This window comes from Crinia signifera, chromosome 6, assembly GCF_055691185.1.
Source record: "Crinia signifera chromosome 6, ASM5569118v1, whole genome shotgun sequence".
Lineage (NCBI taxonomy): Eukaryota > Metazoa > Chordata > Amphibia > Anura > Myobatrachidae > Crinia > Crinia signifera.
The window spans coordinates 171,533,909-171,558,909 of record NC_139222.1 but is presented as its reverse complement, the minus strand read 5'-3'; the positions used below and the strand labels follow the sequence as shown (position 1 = coordinate 171,558,909).

Genomic DNA, 25,001 nt, shown 5'->3' with positions numbered 1-25,001 from the left:
TGGCTTTACATCATTATAGGCTTTGAGCGAAATGTTAACATGTCCCTTTTTGTCCATAACAGGCAATTTTTTTTGGTGGCATTGACCCATCTCTGAGAGGGGAAGTGTGGCCTTTCCTCCTCGGTTACTACGGCTGGGAGACTTCTTCTGAGGAACGTGAAGCTCTGCGGGTTCAGAGAAGAGAAGAATATGCTCAAATCCAGAACAAACGGTATTCATCTCAAATCTGTCTTTTCATGTCTAAAATTAGGAAGACCGGTAATTCAGTAATTGTTGAACACTGAGAAGAAAATCAATTTTATGTTTTGTCTGGGATTTTACTTCTGTGGGTTTTTACTTCACATCATTCATCTTACTTTCCATTTTATTTATATCATGCTGCTACTTTTCATTCTCCAGAGTCTCCTTGAGCCCTGAGGCCCAGAAAGATTTCTGGAGGAACGTTCAGTTTACTGTGGATAAAGATGTTGTGAGGACAGATCGTAGTAACCAATTCTTCCGAGGCGAGGACAATCCCAATGTGGAGGCCATGAGGTAATTTTAGACTGTACAGCAATTGTAAGGGGTTGTATCAATTAGGGCAGGTATGTCCAAACTGTGGCCCTCCAGCTGTTGTGAGACTAGGCATCCCAGCATGCCTTGCCATAGTTTTAGCATTCCCTAATAGCAAAAATGTGGCAAGGCATGATGGGACTTGTAGTTTCACAACAGCTGGAGGGCCATAGTTTGGACATGCCTGAATGTTGGGTTACCACTAATTGAATATCTCCTATGAGTCAAGTTTTTATGTACCCAATTAACTGTTAACTTCGTTTTCATGAAAATTAGATAAAAAAATATCCATTACATGACTGAGCTTTCAAATAAGGATGCACTACTGTAGTAGGTTATAATATGCATATTATTTTAGATTGAATGGATAGGGCATATGTCGTAAACCACATAAATGTAACTACATTTTAGAGAAAAAGACCCTGCTTTCTATATTAATTTCTGACAGCTCTTCATATTTAATTTATAAAGTGTTCTACCTGCAGCATCCTGGAGACTCTCCTGCGAGGCTGGAGCTGATCAATGATTTATTAACATTTGAAGATTAAGAGATTATGACATAAATTATGTATGGCCAAAGAAAGAAATATCCGTCTTATTTATGTGGAAGGAAAAAACATGAGATTTAAATAGTGTTAACACAGTCAGATTCAATTTCCAGTTCTGGCTGATTTGTGAGTATTTACTGGTTAATACTAAAGGGTATATTTAATTCAGGCAGTGAGCCCCTGGCGGCGAGCTATACGGTGAGAAGTGCTGATAGCTCGCCGTCAGAGTATTCAACAGCCTCCCCTTCACTCGCCGTTTCCATCTCGCCAAAAACAGCCATCCTCGCCGTGCAAACCCACTGCCACCCGCCGCCCTCATTGATACATAAATAACTGTATACAGATAGAAGAGGTGTTGGTAGTATTAAATGAATAGATAATGCAATGTAATATTGTAGCAGATTTCTGGTATGTCACAGCTGAACAATACTATAAGTGACATATCAGTAGACATTGTACTTCCATGGTCCTGTAAATGAGTTTGCTGCAGTTATACTCCAACAGCACAGTATGGAGGTTATTCTGGTTGACATGCAGTACTGTGTGTCATTTTAAGCCCACCCGCTGCTCGCACATGACGCCCCCCCCTCCCTTCGCATAAACATCCATTTGCAGCCTATGAGGCCAAACCCACATGATTTGATGGTCGCCAACTAACAAATGATGTGGAAATTACATGCAAAACTAAAGGGGCATACACACGTAGAGATCTGTGCTAAGCAATTTTGCTAAGCAATTTTTCTGGTGTCAAGATCTCCCATGGAGAGCACATACACACGCAGAGATTTGTGCTAAGCAATTTTGCTTAAGCAAAAAAAGGCTGGCTAGTGGTTCAAAATGAGAGATTGCAATCAGTATCTCTCATTCTATACACACAGAGAGATTTGCAGTCATTTGCTAAGCAATCTGACTAGATTGTGACTGCATGCACTGACTTAGTTAGCAAGAGATATTTAATCTCTCGGAGTATACACATGGAGAGATCTGTGCTTACTTTCTAAGCAATCTAGTCAGATTGCTTAGAAAATAACAAAAATTTGCTCCGTGTGTACACCCCTTATGACACTCTCAGGTGTCTTGGCTTTGCATGTGTCCTGCCGTGCTTGACACAGCTTGAAAAAGGCCATTGGAGCCGAAACGCGTTGTTTACTGAAGGAACTACACAGCACAGACCACCCTACAATTCAAACATCCATCTTTTCCCGAACAGAGGAGAAGAACTAACAGACGCAAGCAGCATACACGTTTCGGCTCCAATGGCCTTTTTCAAGCTGTGTCAAGCACGGCAGCCAAAGAAGTCTAGTACAGACTCTCTGAAAACCCATTCGGGACTTCTCACCTAATGACACTTGTCAAGGAAGTTCCCCCACTTGGGGACCCCATATAGGTGTAATTACAACACCATTTCCCACCGCACAAGGTACTCATTTACCCCTAGGGTAATAAGGCTCCAATCCCCATCCCCTCAATAACACCAGAGTTTGGTGTTCGTCATATCACCTTCCATTTTCATTTCATTTTATTTGATCTAATAAATTCATATATTTTTACCTATCTACTCTGCAAATCTCATATATTTTTTTCTCTCATAACATCACTCATACTATCAAAACACAAGCAGGATAGCGCTTTCCCACTACAAACTTGTATACTATTTCTGAAATACTATATACACTGACAAATATATAGGGTTCTTGGATCAATGTGTAAATGCCCTAAGAAAGATTATGGGCCAGATCACGTGACATGAGGAGAGCACTTTTTGTTATTTTGCTGCACAATTTACTAATTTGATGCTAATTATTAGATTTACACTTTTATGCCCTCCATTATTTTGCATTATGTTAATTGTCCTCTGCTCATTCTATGGGCCGTATTCAATGAGAATATTCACGGCGTGCAGCGAATCCTGTTTAGGATTCGCTGCACACTCGCCACTGCCCGCCGTGTTCCGGAGCCTCGCTGTCCCCCCTATTCAACGTCGCAGGGGCTCACCGCCCCTGACGGCGAGTGTGAACCGCCGCAGGGAGCCTGAGGACGGCGGCAGGCAGGGATACTGAAGTCTGCAGACTGCCCCAGAACGTATGTGGGGGGGAGGTGGGCTCCACGGGAGACAGGCAGCACAGGCTGCACCACGGGAGAGCCAGCAGGGGACCGGGTATTCACTGCACCCTATCGTGCATATGTAATGATCGGGTGCAGTGAATATATGAATATCTAATGAGCGGCTCCCGGCCCCCTGCTGGCTGCTCTGTGTAAAAAAAAATTTTTTTTAAATTAAATATATATTCATGTGCTATAAGCACATGAATAAAAATAGCATGCCCCTTCACAGAATAAAATTCCTGATTTTTTTTACACCAAATGTAAAACAATAACAACTTTATTTTAAAAGTTCACTTTCCACTTCACCATGAAAAGATGGCGATTTGCTACATGGCAAAAATCACTTAGAAAGACGGCGAGAAGTGCACGTTGAATAGGGTGATTTGCATTCTGACCCCCAAAAAAATCACCTCCCAACGCGAAAATAGCACAAATTCGCCGTGAAACAGGGTGAATTATCCTCATTGAATACTGCCCTATAAGTACCTTACTTATGTGGCATATCTGGGTATATTATGGTGACTGAGATGGTTACCAGCAATCATTTTATGGCTCATTTTCTAAACATGTGGGCCAGATGCACTAAGCTTCAAAAGTGATAAAATGGAGAGTGATAAACAGCCAGCCAATCGGGTGTCCGAACACTGCTGCGAGACGTCGCAGCAGTGTATGGGCACCTTTAGAATCCACCACATATCACCAGGCTCCACGCAAGTATCTGTATGTGTGTGGGTGGGTGTGTGTGTGTGTATATTTATATTTATATATATATATGTTTCCAAATGGTCCGGCACTCCCCTCATGCAATGCAAATGCTCTTGGCCCGGGTGCCCCTCCTGTGGGAACTGAGTCCCATGTAATGCATTCGTCCAAAAAAAGATGTCACTCCGGGTCTTTAGTCAGTTTCAAAACGATATTTATTGTTGCCTACGGCGTTTCGGGATTTACCCGTCTTCAGGACAAACAAGGTCCTGAAGACGGGTAAATCCCGAAACGCCGTAGGCAACAGTAAATATCGTTTTGAAACTGACTAAAGACCCGGAGTGACATCTTTTTTTGGATGAATATATATATAAATATATACTGTAGATAGATATATAGATAATTATTAAATACAATATGTTTTTCAATTATAGATTGTTGTATTTTCTTCAGCCATATTGCTCCTTTTTATTTGTTTATGAGTGCAGTATCTCTCATTTAGATAATCTTATCATTTTCCTGCCAAATCTCTTATATTTGCTGTTCTTCTGATAAAAACTGACTTAGTAAGGCCGTCCTGATCTCACACACCCTAATGACTGGGCTATTTTCTAATATAATGGATGGGGGTCAGCAGTAGCATCACTTCCATTAGCACCCAGGGGAATAACTGCTCCAGAGAAGCTGCTGTTATGGTACCCGATTGGTGCTAGTGTTGGGGAGGGAGGGTCTGGGGGTTTTGATTACTTTGTTACATGCAGTAGGGGTATGGATAATTAGATAGACAGTGAGTAGGTCAACACCAAAAGGTAGACATGCAAAAGGTCGATGTGGAAAAAGTCGATACGTGAAAAGAGTTTTTCACATTTGGTTGGTGTCAATGTCACTATGGACCTCCAATTAGTGTAACACATACAGAACACCGGGTCAGATGTATCAAGCTTCAAAAGTGATAAAATGGGGAGTGATAAACAACCAGCCAATCAGCTCCTACTTGTTATTTTTCAAACCCAGCCTGTGACATGGCAGCTAGGAGCTGATTGGCTGGCCATTTTATCAATTTTGAATCTTGATACATCTGGCCCACTGTGTGTTCACCGTGCTTTGGGCCTGGATTTTACTGTTCTCAATTGTAATTCACATGGATGGTAAATAATGAAAAAGTCCAAAGAAATGAAAAAAGTGTGAAAAAACTCATGTCGCCCTTTTGACCATGTCAACTTTTTTTATGTCGAGATTTTGTCCATGCCAATCTATTGCATGTCACCCTATTGACTGTCTATCTAGATGTTGTACATCTACCAACCGAAACCATGCAGTACAGAAGGAACAAGCTGCGCTTTCTTGTGGAGATTGCAGGTGTGCTGCAGGAAAATACAATAAAAAGTTGAACAAGATTTTAATCAAGGGTATGGATCATTGTATAGACAGCAATTAGGTCGACAGCACTAGGGCGACATGACTGAAGGTTGATATGGGGTTAGGTCAACAGGGTCATTAGGTCGACCTGGGGAATGTCGACAGTCAAAAGGTTGACATGTGGGGTTTCACTTTTTTGTCCCGAATGTCGACACAGTCGACATGGACCTACATATGGAGCACCTCTAAGCCAGCTCAGAGAATCAGGCAGGCTGGCGGAGAGGCGCTCCATCTGACGGTGATGTGCGAGCGTCTCACACCCTCGCGCGTCCCCTTCACATGGTAGCGGGGAGCAGATTCCCTCCCCGGCTCCGCTTCAGGGAGATGGGCAGGGTTAGGGGGGGTGCGGGCAGCTACGGGGGAGCAGCGGAGAGGCGGCGGTGGGGTCCGTCAGAACAAGGCGCGCGAGCGACCCCTTCTGGTGGCTGGTCAACAGCAGCACATGCCGTTTCTATCACCAGGAGCAGCTCTAATGAAAGCTGCTCCATCTGTAGTTGCTGTAGACCTAGTGACCGTATTCCTTTAATCAAGTGATTTAGTTACATTCGCATCCTTACCTCATCTGGAAACTGGGCATCTATATATATGCTAGAGGGAGTTTCAGCAAATCTGGAGAGCGATAAAGTAACAACCAAATAGCTTCTAGCTGCCATTTACAGACTGCTGCAAAAAATCTGATTAGCTGCTTTATGCAACTTCTCTACTTTATCTCTAACCAGGATGTGACAAATCTCCCCCTACATGTTTTAATGGTCTGTTGTGCCCGTGTGGGCAGATTTGCGGGTAAGCATACACAGAGATTGTTCTTGTTTCTGGCTGATCTCCTGCAGCAAGGATAGGGATGGTGCAAATAAATGCTGCTCGTAGTGATCACTTCCTGCACAAGTGGCTGGATGAGGGAAGCGCTGCACTTCTATCCGGGTACAGGCAATGTGCGTGCAGCTATGCCTAAGGCCCCCTTACAGTGTATTCTAATGCTGGTTCTTTCTTCCCATCAGTCCTGTTTTTTTTTACTCTTTCTGATCTGAAACTTCTAGCACCATCTGTGTTTGTACTCACTGTCACGGAACCTACCACAGCCTGTTTCTTTCATCTGCATACAGTAGGCTAATATGCTTATTTATATGCGAATATATTAAGCATTGGTCGCACCTTATCCTGGACAGAGTAATATGGCATAGGCCAAATATTGCTGAGTCCATGGAAGTGAGGAGCCGTTGGTGAAGAGTTACAAGGGGCAGTAGAGAGGTGTTTTGGTTTTGAAAGAACAGTTAAAATATCATGAAAAATAATATTCAAACAAAAAAATAGAATGAATTCTGGTAGAGGGGATAGATGTGAGGCATGGCTGGAGGGGAATGGGGAACATTGGGGCAGATGTATTCAGCCTGGTGAAGTGATAAAGTGGCAATATAGTTGAGTTACAGGCTGGGTTTGAAAAATGACAATTAGGATCTGACTGGCTGCTGCGTTATCACCTTCCACTTTATCACTTCACCAGGCTTAATAGATCTGCCCCAATATATCATGATTTGGAAGAATAGGAAAGGGAGGAGTCTATATGTACATAGCTGTTCCAGACACTATATATATATATATATATATATATATATATATATATATATATATATATATATATATGCGAAAAAGCAAGGCGTCACTCGGAGACAGGTGAATTCAAATCTTCACTGCTTTATTAAGCACAAGGTAATAACCAACACCAGCGTTTCGAGCCGCAGGCTCGTCCTCAGGGTACCCTGAGGACGAGCCTGCGGCTCGAAACGCTGGTGTTGGTTATTACCTTGTGCTTAATAAAGCAGTGAAGATTTGAATTCACCTGTCTCCGAGTGACGCCTTGCTTTTTCGCATATATTTGGACCTCGCTGTCTGAGGAGGGCACCGGAGCAAGAAACCAGTATTGTAACCAGTGGAGTGCCGGACCCCGCATCTCTCTATATATATATATATATATATATATATATATATATACACACTACTCCTCACCTCACTGACTACTAGAGGCCACTTGATGGACTAAATTACTCCTTTAGAAAGCAAAAGCAATTTGTGCAGGGACACTGATCTGTTCCAAACTTGCTTGATATGGATGGAGGGAGTTGTGTAGACAGAGATTGGAGATAGAAACGACCCACTGGGGGTGGGGTGGAGAGTTTGTGGGCTAAAACCTCACATCTCAATCTGAAAGTACATTGCAGAAGCCATCATTTTGACAGGCCTTTACCTAGTATATAATAATACCAAGTCCACATGGGTAGATACAATAAGGTACCAGGGTATACAGATGTTAGGTCGCCACATATAAAGTCGACATGCACTGAAGGTCGACATGGTTGTAAGGGTGACACAAGCATTAGGTTGACAATGACTAGTCAACATGGGGTTTTTCACTTTTTTTTTAGACGACATGTGCCGACAGGCGGTTCATGCCCCAACATACACTAGGGCATGGAGGGATAATAGAACAGTGTGCCCAGCATAGCAAGGCATCATGCCCGAAAGGATGGCGAGCGCAGAGCTACACTTAGATGGTGCCCATGCCGACATCCAGGACAAAAAAAAGTGAAAACCCAATGTCGATCTAGCCATTGTCGACCTAATGCTTGTGTCGACCTTCCAACCATGTCGACCTTAGGCATGTTGACTTATTTCATATGTCAACCTCAGCCATGTCGACCTTCAGTGGTCGACCCAATGCATGTCGACCTAATATTGGTCGACCCAATGACCCATACCTGGTACCAGTACGGTACTGATTGAACTGTCTATTATATTATTTTTTTATTTAAATGCATTATCATCACAAATAAGAGGAGAGCCATGAAACCCGTCCATCACGTTGGTTTGTAATGCAAATGAGCGGCCTAAAGCGGTTTGCCACAGATTAGGCCATTTTGCAGAGAAGAAAAGGTAACGCAATATAATCTATGTGTTCCGCCTTTGTTTCACCACCTTTGCCATTCTGATATGGGTACCTCATTCAGACTTGGACCTTTTTTGGCTACAACTTAGTGTTATGTGTGGCTTTTAGTGGTGTATGTCCGTTATCCCTGGGGGCTGGGCCAGGGGTTGGAGGGGACATTTCTACGTGGGCAAAGTACAATAAACAATGGCTGTGGCACTGCAGCTATAGTGAGCCGGAAAAAGGTCCCTGTTCATCTATTTGCAGGGACTTGACTTTTGGGTACTCAAACCATTGTGCAGGCTGCAAACTAGTAATGATGAGGGTCTAAGGCCTCTTTTAATTTGTAAAATGCGTTTAGTTTTGTACAGCACAACAGAATATGCTGGCGCTATATAAGTAACTTAACTTTAGTTTCATGAATTACTAAGTGCTGCGACTGCAATTTAATTGTATATAGAACTATAGTTCAGTTATATTTCATTGCATGCAGTATATTATTATTATTAATATTTATTTTGTATATTATTATAGACATATATATATATATATATATATATATATATATATATATATATATATATATATATATATATATATATATATATATATTGGATCTTCTTAGATCACTATCCGTGCTTCATCCCAGTGAGTCAATAGAGATGCAATTGTAGCGACAAGCAATAACAGTTGATGGCATCCTCCTTGTATAAATGTTCACTTGTGGTTACTTGTCAAATTCATTCCCACATAGTTGTATAAATGCTTCCTTGTGTCCCCTGTGTTTACGGCCACTTTCCCTCTCTACCCCAGGAGGATCCTGCTGAATTATGCTGTGTACAGCCCTCGCGTGGGCTATTCCCAGGGAATGTCTGATCTGGTGGCCCCGCTGCTGACAGAAGTGCTCGATGAGTCTGACACCTTCTGGTGCTTTGTTGGCCTCATGCAGAATACCATATTTATAAGCTCACCCTGTGACGAGGACATGGAAAAGCAATTAGTAAGTGCTTTCCCTAATACTTTCACTGCTCCCTTATTTATTATATACACACCATGCATGCAATATATCTGTGCCCAGTGACGTCACTGTCCGAAATTGATCACATTACGTTTACATTGTGCAAGGATTTGGAAGTAAGATTTTTTTTCTGTCAAATTTGATTTCATAGACCATAGGGCCTCTATTACACCTAGGAGTATTTCAGAATTCGGCGTTCTCTCATATTTACAGTGGGCACAAATAGATACAGAATGTATATAGTCAATGCAGGAAGTTAGGTCAGTGTATGCATCTACAGTTACTAATGTAGGACATTAGGAGTTTGTATATTCTCCCCGTGCTTGTGTGGGTTTACTCCAGGTACTCTGGTTCTTTCCCACATTCCAAAAATAAATACTGGTAGGTTATTTGGCTCCAAACAAAATTAACCCTAGAATGTCTGTGTGTGCATGTACATGTGGTAGGGAATATAGATTGTAAGCTCCACTGGGGCAGGGACTGATGTGAATGTTCAACTATTCTCTGTAAAGCGCTGCGGAATATGTGTGCGCTATATAAGAAACTGTTACTAAATAAAATAATGTATGTAGTATTTTCCCCTCCCAAGACACTGGGATATTAAATGCTACAGTTATCTGTCTTTGCTAAACTCACTAATAAATGTGACATTTGCAAAGTAATACCAGTGACTGAAGGGGTATCCACCTAAGCTCGGTCGACCTTTAGTGGTCGACATAATGTATCAGAATCCGCTTTATTGGCCAGGTATATTTGCATATACTAGGAATTTGATTGGATTGCTGTGCAACAGCCGGGTAGGTAACAATTCAACAATGACAGTACAGATCTACATGAATACATACAGGTATATACACTACATGTACCTGGGGAGGGTGATGGACATGTACAGCGGGGGCACAGGAACATATACCCGCCGAACTGCACAGGTCCTACATAGCCATCAGTGGTGCCACTGGTCGCCGCAGCAGCCAGGCGGGTAACAGACAAGCAGAGACAGTACGGTTATCACACATAGAAGACATAACTGCCGAGCTGCACAGCGCCTAGGCAGCCATCAACGGCGCCACTGGTCGCCGCAATAGCCAGGCAGGCAACACTACAGCAGAGACAGTACAGTTATCACACCGGGATCATATACCTGCCGAGCTGCACAACACCTAGGCAGCCATCAGCGGCGCCACTGATTGTTGCAGCAGCCAGTTAGGTAACAATATAAGCAGAGACAGTACAGTTATCACACAGGGAACATGTACCTGCCTAGCTGCACAGTGCCTAGGCAGCCATCAGCGGCACCACTGGTCATTGCAACCAACAGCCAGGTAGGTAACAGTTAAGCAGGGACAGTACAGTTTTAGGTTACTACGCAGTATACAAGACAGGGGAGACATGGGGTACATATGGCTGAGTGGTACAGTTCCTAGGCAGCCATATTGCGGCGCAATCTTGATTATGCTGCTCTCGGTCAGAGCCACGGCTGGAGGTAGAGGAGAGCCAGCGTAGAGGGAGGGAGGGGGTAGAGTCAGTGAAGCCGAGTGGGGGTTCCTCCATCATTCCAGCTGGGGCACACAGGCCAGGAGTCTTTCTGCTGTGCGGGCTAAGTGTCTGGGGTCCGGGTGTAGCAGCCACGGCCTTCCATCCAGCCGGGGGGTCCTGCTGGCCGGGATAGTGTTGATTCCTGGGGGTCTTGCCGGGGGCCGCGGCTGAGGCATCGCCTGAGACACTCGCCGCTCCCTTTGATATTTAGCATGTTTACTATTTGTCACGTATTTACTTGGCTGTTATTTGCAGTCTGTAACTTCCATTTCTTGCAAATTCTGCCTATTGGAAGGGTCTTTGCAAGGAGATGAAAAGGAGATGACAGATTAAGCATGATTGTGTTTTACAGGTCTATAGGTTCTGCCCTTGTGTGCGCTTTCGGGTCAGGACATAGCCACTGGGAAATGATTACATTACATTTGTGCATTCTTTGTATTATTTTTTGTATGCATTAAATATACAATCTAACCAATTTGTAACACGCAAATTACATATGTCATATTGACAATAAACATAGCAACTAACCTTGGTGTCTGTACACTATCACAGTCTTGGGCTATTAGAAACTGCATTTGCTCTTAGTTGTCATAATATTATGGTGCAGGAGAACAGAGTGATATTTTCTCTGGAAATATCTCCCTGAACATAAACAAATCATAAATTGAATACAATACATAAAATATAATCAGAAAATATTTGGGAGTATGGGCTGTTCGTGCGGTACTTCCATATAGCTACAGACATACGTTTGGATTATGTTGCAGAATGTAACATGACTATGTACGAGGCGTGAGAAGATCAGCGCTGGGAATAATAGCTCATATACTGAGAGCCCTGGGACCTTTCTGGATTTTTCTATGCAATCTACTGTTTACTTATTATTATTATTATTATTATTATTTATGTATAAAACAACATATTCTGCAATGCTGAAAATTGTGGGGATTTTTAAATAAGTAAGAAACCTACAATGACATGAAACTGAAGCAGTGGCGGAATTTTTGGGTTGTGTGTCCAGGTGCACCCAAGGAGTCTGCAGAGATCACTAAAGGAGAAACAGAGATGGCCCAGTTCTGTCTCTCCCCCTTCTCTGTCCATCCTCCCCATTCTATTTATCGGTCCCTTCTCCCACTGCCCATTCTCTTTTTATCTCTCTCCCACCAAAACCATTATTTTTATCTTTCCTCCACTACCCCATTTTCTCTCTAAACCCATTTCTCCAATCTTTCACTTTCTTTCTTCTCCTACCCTTGTTCTCTCTCCCTTCTCCACATGTTGTAGTTCTCTTGTCCCCCCTACACACACACACGCACACTTTGCAGAATAATTGAGGATACGGCACATGTATATAATTTTCTTGTTGATGGTATTGTTCTTCTTGTGTTCTTTGCCACTACATAAATGTCTCCGCTTTTACTCCCTTCTCTCTTTGTATCTCTCTTATCCTATTTTTCTATCTACTATCTGGCTTGATCTGGTTCTCCCCATTCCACCGTACTGCCTCTCTTTTCTCTTTCACTCTTTTTACCCATGCACCCCCACCAGGGGCAGTCTCCTCAGCCGAAGGGGGTCTCTCTTCATCTCTAGTGTGCAACTGTGGAGATAACATTTAGGCCTGTTATATAAAAGATATCCCAGTTATGTTGTTACCACGGGATCCAGGTAAAGTGAGATTTTGGCATTGTACCACATTATGGACACTGAAGACAAGTTCAAATGTTCACAGCCATTGTGTTATAAGGCTGCCCTGAACAACATATGTGAGGAATGGGTGACAAGTGGCAATGCTGAACAGCAAAGAGAGAGTTGAGCTTCACAATAATATTCCATTGAAGTTATATATTAAGGGTAGAAAGTCCTCTTCTTCCAATTTGTCACTTGTCAACAGTCCATTGAATGATCTAGCTATCACGGTCATGTTATTTATGGATGTGAGGTATATGGTGTTCATTCTAGCACCCGCTATCTTTGAAAACCCATGCAGTACCTCTTCCCTGCCTGGGGTGTCGCTGTCTGCTGTGGTGTTTCTAGCACAGGTCTGGTTTGCATATCAGTGCTGATATACAGACCACACTGTGCTAGAAGCACCACAGAAGACAGCGACACCCCAGGCAGGGAAGAGGAACTGCATGGGTTTTCACAGATAGCGGGTGCTAGAATGAACACTAGTATATATACACTGAGACACATGTCTGCTTGGATGACAATGATCATTTGTTTAGAATCTTCCTCTCTTAAGAAACAAGAGGCTTTGTGATATTGGCCTCTGTTTCCAAGAGTATAGAGAGTACTTGGAAGTACAAGGAAGTCTCCAATAGATGAGATACAGAGTAAAATACAGTAAATTAATTATTGTATAAAATGCACTTACAACCCTGTAGTGTTGTTAGAGCATTAAATATACATGCCATTGCTTGTTCTTCTCCTGGGAACTGCAGTGATTGTTCTGTACTCGAAAAAACACTACATACTTTGTGAGTGCATTCTGTTCATAAATTTGTTCTATATTTTATATTACACCTGATCTTATGGATGCTTCCTCCTTTTAAATGTGGTTCTCTAGCCTGTTAAATATAGTGACTATGGGCCTTATTCTAGTTCACTCTTAGAGGCAAATTCCTTCTCAAATGGACAAAACCATGTGCACTGCAGGTAGGGCAGATCTAACATGTGCAGAGAGAGTTAGATTTGGGTGGGGTTTTTCTTCAAAGTGGGATCTATATTGCAGTGTAAAAATAAAGCAGTCAGCATTTTCCCTGCACAGAAACAAAATAACTCACCCAAATCTAATTCTCTCTGCACCTGTTACATCTGCCCCACCTGCAGTGCATATGCTTTTGTCCATTTGAGAAGGAATTTGCCTCTAAGAGTGAACTAGAATAAGGCCCTATGTGTGGTATTGGGCACTAAGGCCATTATTCTGGTTCACTCGCAAAGGCAAATTCCTTCTCAAATGGTCAAAACTATGTGGGGGAGGGGCAGATGTAACTTGTGCAGAGAGAATTAGATTTGGGTGGGGTATTACTTCAAAGTGAGATCTATATTGCAGTGTAAAAATAAAGCAGTCAGTATTTTATCAGCACTGAAACAAAATCACCCAAATCTAACTCTCTCTGCACAAGTTACATCAGCCCCACCTTCAGAACACATGGTTTTGTCCATTTGAGAAGGAATTTGCCTTTGCGAACCAGAATAAGGGCCCAAGTGTAGGTATTCCAGAAGTGGGGGAGTCACAGGATCCTGTAGACCAGTGGTCTCCAACCTGTAGCTCACGAGCTTCCAGTAGCTCACGGTGATAGTTTGGGTAGCTCACCTAGCTGCAGCAGTGTCATTGTCCCATAGCAAACCGGAGGCTGCTCCAGGACCCCCAAAGATGCACACCACCGGAGCCACTGTTGGGAGACCGCAGAACAGCTGACACTCCCATAGAGATAAGTGGGAAGGTAGTTTGGGTTCACAGTAAGATGGAGAGGGGATCCGTTGGAAGTCGGCCAGGCAGGTACGGGGACCACATGATAAATTAGCAGATTTTTCTAAAAATATTTTTAGTAGCTCTTAAAGCGGTTTCATTTTTCTCAAGTAGCTCACACCCCAAATAAGGTTGGCGACCACTGCTGTAGACGTTACACCTAATTTATTTCCAAATGTGGCATCTTAACATGTTATCCTCTATAAAAGAGCACCCAATGTAGGCGGCTAGGTGTGTGTGTGTGTGTGTGTGTGTGTGTGTGTGTGTGTGTGTGCGTGTGTTTAGACTTTTCATCATGTGTCAGAAAGTTGAACTCTCTGGGATACAAATGTACAGTGTACTGTACCTATTACAGAAGTTTTATTCAGCCTTTTGCTGAATATAAATGTCAATAGAATTTCTGACGTCTTCCTTTCTGTCAAAATATATATATATACGCCACTGATATAAAGACTTGCATAACTGTAATTAAAACTTTTATATGAGAAGCTTGTGGGTATACTGAGTCTTTAATAGGAATTAGCAGTTATATATTTAATAATTAATATTGGTGAAATTGTTAGGAAGCCAGTTATGAACTGTAGGTCTCTGTATATCCACATTGGTGTAAATTATTGACACAGACATATATTTGCTTGTGGTGTTTTTAAAAAAAAAAACACATTGTATTCCAATTAAATTGTTAACTATGCCTATTCCAGATGTATCTTCGAGAGCTACTGCGTCTCATGTATCACCGTTTCCACGAACACTTAGTGTCTCTGGGAGAGGATGGACTCCAGATGCTGTTCTGTCACAGGTGGATCCTGCTCTGTTTCAAAAGAGAGTTCTCTGACTCTGAAGCTCTGAGGATGTGGGAAGCGTGCTGGGCGCACTACCAGGTACCATTCTTAATAGGGATAGAAGGCTTATTTCCATTCATGACATTATATTTTCCTTGACTTCTGCTGCTTTTGACACTGTGGACCACTCTCTAGGTCAGGGCTGGGCAACACCGGCCCTCCAGATGTTGATGAACTACACATCTCAGCATGCCTTGCATCAGTTTCAGCATGGCCACATAGCTAATGCAAAGCATCCTGGGATGTGTAGTTAATTAACATCTGGAGGGCCGGTGTTGCCCAGCTCTGCTCTAGGTCCTTGATGGCTAACCTTGGCACTCAGAATGTTTTTAGACTACACATCCCAGCATGCTCTGCTTCAGTTTTGCTATTTTGGCCATGCTAAATCTGATGCAGAGCATGCTGGGATTTGTAGTTCAACAACAGCTGGAGTGTCAAGGTTGGCCATCAAGGCTCTAGGTGATACTGCCCTCTCTCCTGGCAATCCTCCCACCTCTCTGGCCGCACCTTCTCTGTCTCTGATTTCACCTCCCCTGCACTTCCACTAACAGTAGATGTCCCCCAAGGCTTTACCTTTCATTCTCTATTTGTCCTCTATAGGTGAACTCATGCATTCATTCAACTCCCAATTTCACCTATGTGCTGATAATACTGACATCTACCTCTCTTCTCCTGATCTCTCTCTCTCTCTCTCCTCATTCGTATTTCCAACTGTTTCTCCGCTATCTCTTCTTAGATGTCCCAGCGCTTTCTTAAGGAGCCCATAGACGCTCCGTTTTCGACGGCTCCGTTTAGTACTATGCGATGCGCGCTCCCGCGCATCACATAGTACGGTACAAAAAGTATGTGCTGCACATACTTTTTGTACTAGGTACACAACGTATCGGATTGCAGTGCATGCACAAGGCATGCGATCATCCGATACCATGTGTACTTTAAAAGTACAAAACGGACCGTGTATGGGGGGCTTAAAACTTAAAATAGCTAAGACTGAGCTGATGATCTTCCCACCCTCTCACGTAATATCACCCACTCCTGCAATGTCATTATCTATTGATTGAACACCTATCTCCTCTAGCCCTAAAGTGGTGTCTTTGATTTCTCCCTCTCCTTCAAACCACACACACAGACCCTCTCACAGTTCTGCCAGTTCCATCTCAAAAATATTTCCGGGATCAGAACTTTTCTCATCCACACTGCTATTAAGACCCTCATCGACTCTAGAATGGACTACTGTAATCTCCTCCTATCTGGACTCCCTGACAAACCCCTCTCTCCACTCCAGTCTACCCTCAATGCTGCTGTCTAGCTTATTTTCCTCTACAAACTTACTTAGTACACCTCTGCTCTCTTACAAGTCTTACAGTGTCTCCCTTCCCCCTCTGGTATTCAGTTCAAGCTTCTATCACTCACTTACAAAGCCCTTATAATTCTTCTACCACTTATGTAGCTGACCTTATTCATTTACAGTCCCTCCCACTCTCTTCCCTCCACAAATACATGCCGCTTCTCCTACCAACTGGTTACTTCCATTCCTACCTCCAAGAATTTTGATATGGTGCTTCCTATCTCTATAACTCTCTACCTCTCTACTATCAACGGGCTCTCAAGTCCCATTTCATCATCAAACCCATCCATCTCACAATCCTAGCCCTCTGTTACATGCTCACTTCTACTCCACCTGCATTACCTCTGTCTGCCCCTCTCCTTTAGAATATACGCTTTCCCGATCCCGGGATTGGCCCCCCTAGTTTCATCCTTTGTGTAATTATGTGTCTGTATATGAGCTGGGGCAACATGTGATAACAAATGTTTGATGTGATTGTGTGACAATTATATCTCTTTTAGACAGACTATTTCCACCTCTTTCTCTGTGTTGCGATAATTGTACTATACGGAGATGATGTCATTGAACAGCAATTGCCGACCGACCAGATGTTGCTACATTTCAGTAACTTAGCCATGCACATGAATGGAGAGCTGGTTCTCAGAAAGGTGAGTTGCAACATTTGCTGTACCTGTGTGTAATGTTTGCTCTATGTGCAGTGATATTTAATTGGAACATGGACAAAGGTCACTATAATGACAGAGTGAGCAGTGGAACTGATGTACACTCATGAGTTATCTTTCAGACAGGATTTATCCTTGCGTTTGGACTTAATGTCTCCATTCTTGAATACCTTGGCATGAAACCGCCTATTTCTGTACTATATAGATTCACATGTATACATGTATTTCCGGTCATTTATTATATTTCTCCTGCAGCAAATCTGCTTTTCTTTTTAAGTTTTGACGGTACTTGTGTATTAGCCGGGCGCCCGGTACGTAGTTAGCGTAGCGGCGCTGTCAGAATCAGCATAGTGTTCCGTCGCAGCATAGTCAGTCAGAGCCAGCGTAGTCAGTGTAGTGTTCCCACGAACGTACCTGTCAGAATCAGCGTAGTGTTCCCGCGTAGCCAGCGTCTGTTAGTCAGCGTAGTGTTTCTGCTGTGATCTTTTCTCCTTTATTATTAACTAAAATCCAGTTAACACATGTTGTCATTACTGTCTCAGATGTATTATGTGGCAGGTGTGAATGTGTTCCTGAAACATCCCCCATTATCCACACCAGCCCGAAGTGTGGCGAACGCAGCGTTACGCATCCTCCCGACCTGTTCATACTCCCACTATCCACGTCGACGTGGAGTTGATTCTAAAAAGTGTGGCGAGCCACTGAGCCCCGTGAGGGGACGCGTATTACTTCACATGTGTTCCGCGTCCCACCGCTGTGCTCGCCACACTTTATACAATCAACTCCATGCCGATGTGGATAGTGGGGGTATGAACAGGTCATGAGGACCCGTAACGTGTCCCCTCGCGGAGCTCGCCACACTTTGGTCTGGCGTGGATAGTGGGGGTTTGAAAATGCCTCCTTTATTGTGCATAGGACGCACTTGCACCCGCATACCCCCTTTATGCATGAGGCGCACGTGCTAATAATTACTGGAGCCCTCTCCACCGGTGCCTGCATGATCCCCTCTCCGCCGGCGTCCGCCAGCGCAGGGGATCTGGTGGTTACCGGCGCTGTGTGAGAAGCGCTCACTAGACTTGGCATGGACACCGGGGACAGAGCCGGGCTGCCATGGAGTATCTACGCTAACTACGCTAGGCAGCCGTTGGACTATGCTGACAGCATAGCTAGCCTACGCCTGCATATGTATGCTAATTGGGGGCCCAGCTAATACACAAGTACCGTTTTGACACTTTTTTCCCTGAGTCATCTACTTGCTGCTCACATTGTCTTCATTTCGATAACACTTCTTTTTTCTCCCTGTGTCCAGGCAAGAAGTTTGCTTTATCAGTTTCGACTCTTACCCAAAATCCCCTGCAGCCTACATGACTTGTGTAAGCTGTGTAGTTCAGGAATGTGGGACAGTGGCTACATCCCAACAGTGGAGTGCACAGGCCAGCACCAAGACTCCAAAAGCTGCCTCTATGGTGGCACGATAGTGGAACCGCTGCCAGCCCTACCCAAAGACAGCAAGAAAAGACACAAATCACTTGATGTTTTCACCTTCAGAAAATAGAGGAAACCGCCACAAATGCCAGTAGGACGAGCAGCCATCAATGATTTAAATGGTTAATGTGATTCTAACCCTAAAGATATTTGTAGGAAAGGACCTGGAAGACACATCTTCAATCCCCATCTCCATACCTACCAATGCTGAGGAATTGTCCAGAAGCTGGATGTGTTAATCCTTTATGTAGTGTAGTTCAGTTTGATTCGTTTTTTACATTATGACTACTACAGCAGGGGTTAGAGGAGAATTGTACAATAAAAAGTCTTTCTATAACAGATACCTACGCGGATCTCAATTCTTATTGGTCCAATTCATGAATCATCTTAGACCCTTACATGCTAAACTGAAGGAGGGTAGGAGAGGGATTAAGATGAAGACCTATTCATTCCACTGTGCTACAGGTATGTGTGTTCCCACATACACTAAGAGACCACACAAAGTATCCCACTACTAGACCTGATGCTCTCATTAAAGGCAACCTCAAAGAATGACAACAAGATTTCGTTTGGGGAATGTCTTTTACGGTGAGTCCCAGTTTGTGACTGAAAGGGGCCTGTTCCTACTGTATATTGATGTGGTTATTGTGATCACTCTGATGTGCGGAGTATGCTGGGGGTTGTATGATGCTTGAACATCTTATCTCGGACAGGCTATAAATGCTATGTTTATGGGGCCTACACTCGGTCGGGGCTGTATGCTGAGCGATCTTGCTGAGCGTTCTGTGCGATCTAGCATAGCTCAGAATGCTCAACACATCTCTCTATGTGTAGGCCCCATTAGAAGGTGTACTGTCTAGATGTGAAATCGGTCAGAAATGTTGAGATCAGCCAGCCTTTGCCAGCGAAGCACAAAGTCCCATTTTTTGTAAGTACACTCCCCAACTCATAATTATATAAAATAGCCTAAACTGGGAGTTTGCCAATCAATTTATTAAAAAAAAGAATCTCTGACATCCGTTTTGTTGATTTTCTCTGCCATAGATTTATAGATTTGTAATTATTATCCCTCCACTGTGTAAATGCAGTCAGATGCTGCTTCTAAATATGATTTTGCTTTGAAGGCCTATCATTGCAAGCAATGTATATAAATTAGATTCTTCATTTTCAGAACAGATTATATGTGCTGTCACACACCATATTACGGTAATTACTTTTAGTTACAGTCAATGTGTAAATTGCCTCCTCCCATGGACATTTTTAAAATGTAGCTTTCGTGTAGACTGAACCAGTCTGGCCTATAAATTAATTACAAGCAAATAAGACCATTGGAATGGCTTTTTCATTGGTAAATGCCATACGTGGAGGAAACACACTGCTACCATACACCGCACAATTTGCACCTTAGCCACATGGATAAGGTGCCACATTACACCTTAGCAATGACAAGTACTGTATCTCACCAGAGAGGTTTTCACCAAATATGAGTCTTATTCACATCACTTATGCAACAAAAGTACAGTACCTGATTGCTCTATATACAGAGGCATTTAATGTTACCGTGTACGACTCATTCTCTAATATAGGCAAAGGACAGATAACCGATACAAGTGCACAACACATTTGTTGGCAAGCTGCTCAATCAGATTGTGATGTCACTCAGGTGACAAAAGGGAGGGGTAATTCTGGTTAGGAAAAAAAACATTTTGTATCCCAATGGCACACTGAGAAATATACACATAATAATCAGATAATACAGAGATCTTGGTTGCATATATCTGCAGATATAGGGTTAAGCCCCCAGGCCGTACGTCAAGGCGTCTCTGTGTCACTGGGGGTCCCTCCCTTATTAAACCCCAATTATTTCCATTTGTGTGCTGCCCTGGAGTGATCAGCCTGTGCTGGCATGATGGGGCCGCATACCCCAGACCAATACCCAGTATTAGGGACCCCCAGTGACACAGAGACACCTTGACGTACAGCCTGGGGGCTTAACCCTATATCTGCAGATATATGCAACCAAGATCTCTGTATTATCTGATTATTATGTGTATATTTCTCACTTAGGGCCTTATTCTGGTCGGTGCGGTTATATCCGCTTGCGTTCGGCCCGCCGATGTTTTGTGTCTGCGCATGTGCAGAGGCGTCTCTGCGCATGTGCGAGCGGGGCGTACGGCCAAATCCCGCATGATATGTGAACACTCCGAACAGGGGGTGGAGAGGGGCGTGAAGGGCTATTTGGGCTCATTACCATATGCATACGCCCCGCGTTTCATGGGCGTTCCCATGCAAACGCTGGGCGTACGTATGGTAATGCGGCCGTGACGCACGTGTAGGGGGCGGACATATGACATCGCCGGATGTCAGCTGCCCGCCCAGATCCCTGCTTTTGCACGGAAAAATGTCTGTGTGGTCTGAGGTTGCGGGAGCTGGTGGAGCACTCGGTCCTGCATTCGATGGTCTGCGACCATCGAATGATGGGGGAGGTTCCCTTAGATGGAGGAGGCGTATTCCGTGAAAAATACACGTGCGGTCCGTTCAGCCAGCTTCTTACCGCGTACGGACGGAGTTGGCGATCCGTATGGAAGGCGGGGTTTCGCACGCACGGTCCTGGCCGCATATTCGGATCCGGCCGCACCGATCAGAATAAGGGCCTTAGTGTGCAATTGGGATACAAAATGTTTTTTCCTTACCCATACAAGTGAACTCTGCCGCATATCGTTATGTTTAATCTGTGACTATACCAGATAATATTGCTTTACTTAGGGCTTATTTATTACACCCCATTCTCGCAACATTTCCTGCTTAACTGGAGATAACAAAGATTTTTATTTGGCTGAAACGTCCCTCTTTGACTTTCCAAGTTGTAACTTTCTGATATTGAGAATAATTATTATATGTGCCAGATGGGGGACTCTGTGTTAGGGGCACAAAATCCTATTATGTAGACCAGTGGTTCCCAACCTTTTTTGTCTCCCGTACCCCTTGATTAGGCTTTTCATTTATGAGTACCCCCTCGTGAAATTTTTAGGGGCGTGGCCTAAAAGGGGTGTGGCTTAACAGGGGCAAGTCATACTGGCAATGACGAGAAAAAAAAAGTGCAACCACTTGACCACAATATAAGCTCAGCCCATTCTGCGGACAGCATATAAAATAACAGAACATTGTCAAATCTCTATTACTGAAGCAACAGACATTCCAACGGATCACATTAGCCTTCCAATAGTGCCAGATACACATATGCTCCAATAGTGCCAGGTATGCCCCCACAGTGCCAGAAACGGGAATGCCACCACGGTGCCAGGTATGACCCCATGGTACTGGGTATGCGCCCACAGTGCCAACAATGCCCCTACAGTGCCAGCAACAAGTATGCCCCCATAGTGCCAGCAACAAGTATGCCCCACAGTGCCAGCAATGCCCCACAGTGCCAGCAACAAGTATGCCCCACAGTGCCAGCAATGCCCCACAGTGCCAGCAACAAGTATGCCCCACAGTGCCAGCAATGCCCCACAGTGCCAGCAATGCCCCACAGTGCCAGTAACAAGTATGCCCCACAGTGCCAGCAACAAGTATGCCCCACAGTGCCAGCAATGCCCCACAGTGCCAGTAACAAGTATGCCCCACAGTGCCAGCAACAAGTATGCCCCACAGTGCCAGCAATGCCCCCATAGTATTTCCCAGCAGCAGCACACTCACCATTGACGCTGCTGCTGGGGAGAGGACAGTCCAGTGTCCCCCTGCCGTGTAGCTGCCACCGCTGCTTCTCTCAGGGAAGGAGAGTACAGCACACTGCGTATCTCTCCTTCCCTTCACTGTGACTGGGCTGCCCGCCAATCTAAGTTCGCGGGTCGGCTCCTGATTGGCTGCCGGCCCGCAAGCTCTGAATGATTGGCGGACAGTCACAGGGAAGCACACTGAGGGGTAGGAGAGATCTGCAATGCACTCTCCTCCCCTCCAGCAACCTGTCTGACTGCCGCGGTCGCCATTACAGGCCAGACCCCCGAGCGGGCGGACGCATACCCCCAGGGGTACGCGTACCGCAGGTTGGGAACCACTGATGTAGACAGTTAAAACTTAATGTTTATTCGAAAATGGTTATATATCACAATTGGACATTGAACCTTATCACTCAAGATTATGAACATCATAAGGGCAAAGTATGCCCAATATGAGATAGTTATCTCCAGGTGAATTATAAATGACAATTGTACATAATTGTGTTTGCTATGCAGAAAAACATCAATCACTGGGAACTGTCCCAAAATATATATCACAGGGAATAATCTATATGAGTCAATAGCTACATATTGAACAAATAATATGTGTACATACTGTAAGATCACAAAAATGTATTGACTATCAAGTAGAAACATTGCATTTGATGCAGAAAATAACAACTGACATTTACACACTAGTGCTCATTTTTCTTTTTGAGAACCAATTCATACCCACGCAAATACGGGGAGAATACAGGTAAGGGCATTGTTGGAAATGAATTAACCCATGACCTCATTGCTTTAAAGGCAGTAATACTAACTTATACCTTCTGTACTACCTGAAAGTGCAAAATCACTTAGAGACTAATTGCATGGTTATATAAGTGGGTGCAGAATACAATAAACAACTGCTTTTGTCTTGCGAAATGAGGCGAGTCTGTTAAGGACCCCTTACACTACTGCGACTTCTCCGAAGGGGTAACTCGCAGCCTATCACATTGAACCACCTGGGACCTTCCTGGGCAGCAGGAATACATGCTAAATAACATATGGGGTCCTCTTTTATATACTTACGACCCCAGTAAGTTACGACCCCAGTAAGTGCTGTGGGATCCAACTATTCTTGAGTGCAACACTTGAGATCTCCGGCTCCAATCCGATTTGCACAGGATTGCACATCGGATAGGTATTGGAGACAGAACACATGCCATTTGCAACTTTACACTCAATATCTCAGCAGGATCCATCAGAATCGGTGAAAAGTGCACAAATCGCACAAGTGTATGGCCAGCTTTAGAAGTAGCGTAATTCCACACTGGTACAACAAAATCAACAGGATTGTTAGGATAAATATTAGACATGGTTAAAGAAAAGGACTATATTTATTTGTGTGTGTGTGTATATATATATATATATATATATATATATATATATATATAGTTAAAACATAACTTTTATTTAGGCAATAGTTAAATAGCACATAGGACATGAAGCACACGAACACAACATCAAAAGGCAATATATGGCCAATACAAATAGTGCACCAAAAGCCACATGTTGGCGAATTGATAATAAACAAGTTGTAATTTATCCTTCTACATCAGTGACAGCTATTTAGAAATTGGTTGAAATAATCAGGAATGGTCCAAAAATAATTATTACGCTGCAACATTACAGGAAGGTATCGATATAAGTTATACCCCTTTTACACCAAAATCCCTGGGTCCGACCCTGGAAACTCCCGTGTTCAAAGTCCAGGGTCGGACCCAGCTTCATACCCCATTTACACAGCACTGTGACCCAGGTCCGCATCGTTTACACTGAACCTGGGTCAGCCCTGCTTTTCCCTATGGATGGCATTAAAAATGGCTCCCAAAAAAAAAAAAACCACAAATGATACTGCATCCAATTATGATTTCCTAGTGTGGCATAGGGCTGTGGCAGGTCTGCCTGTAGAGTAGCAGGGGTGCCCGAAGCCTGTGTGCGCTGTCCACTCGTGGCTGCATCCTTCCCAGCAACTGTCTTTTGCCACTGCATTGCACTGTGGAATGCATGGGCCAACTTCTGGAGAGCGCATTGCATGCTTCTGCCATCTTTTCAGCAGTACCCGGATGTCAAGAACTGGGTTGGGACCGTTTACACCGCCCACTACCCAGATCCTACCTGTGTTTCACCCTGGTCAGGACCTGGGTAGGATTCCAGTGTAAATGGGTTGGTCCCTTTTACACCAACGCAGACATAGGTACACGAGGCAAAAGCCTGGGTTTTTGCCTCAGTGTAAAAAGGGTACAGGTCGAGTATCCCGTATCCGAATATCCGTTATCCGAATTATTCCGAAATACGGACATTCCAGAAAGTGAAATTTTTTTTTTTTTTTTGCTAAAACTCACTGGGGACATTTGTAACAGCATCACTGGGGACATGATATGTAACTGGCACTATATATGTGCAAGACAATGATTGCTTGGCATTCAAATTCAGTGCTGAGATAGTACACAAATTTTGTTTCATGTTTTGAAACCTTGTTTTTTGAACAATTAAAATATATTTGTGTGTATTTTATGTGGTAATAAAATATATTTGTGTGTATATTATGTGTTTATACAGCATAAATGCAAGATACTTCAAAATACATCATTGAAATATTAAAATATTCCGAAATACGGAATAAT

The 25,001-nt window shown here is 43.6% G+C and overlaps 1 protein-coding gene across 3 annotated transcripts in view; it reads left to right on the top strand.

Moving 5' to 3' along the window:
• Positions 1–18,951, top strand: part of TBC1D16 (TBC1 domain family member 16) — an 80,861-nt gene extending 61,910 nt beyond the window's left edge. For all 3 annotated transcript variants that reach the window (XM_083148129.1, XM_083148127.1, XM_083148128.1), the window contains 6 exons: positions 63–211; positions 400–534; positions 9,061–9,247; positions 14,975–15,154; positions 16,964–17,110; positions 18,435–18,951. In XM_083148129.1, the coding sequence (XP_083004255.1) occupies positions 63–211; positions 400–534; positions 9,061–9,247; positions 14,975–15,154; positions 16,964–17,110; positions 18,435–18,680 (1,044 nt within the window). In that variant the 3' untranslated portion in view covers positions 18,681–18,951. The remainder of the gene's footprint in view (positions 1–62; positions 212–399; positions 535–9,060; positions 9,248–14,974; positions 15,155–16,963; positions 17,111–18,434) is intronic.
• The last annotated feature ends 6,050 nt before the right edge of the window (positions 18,952–25,001 follow it).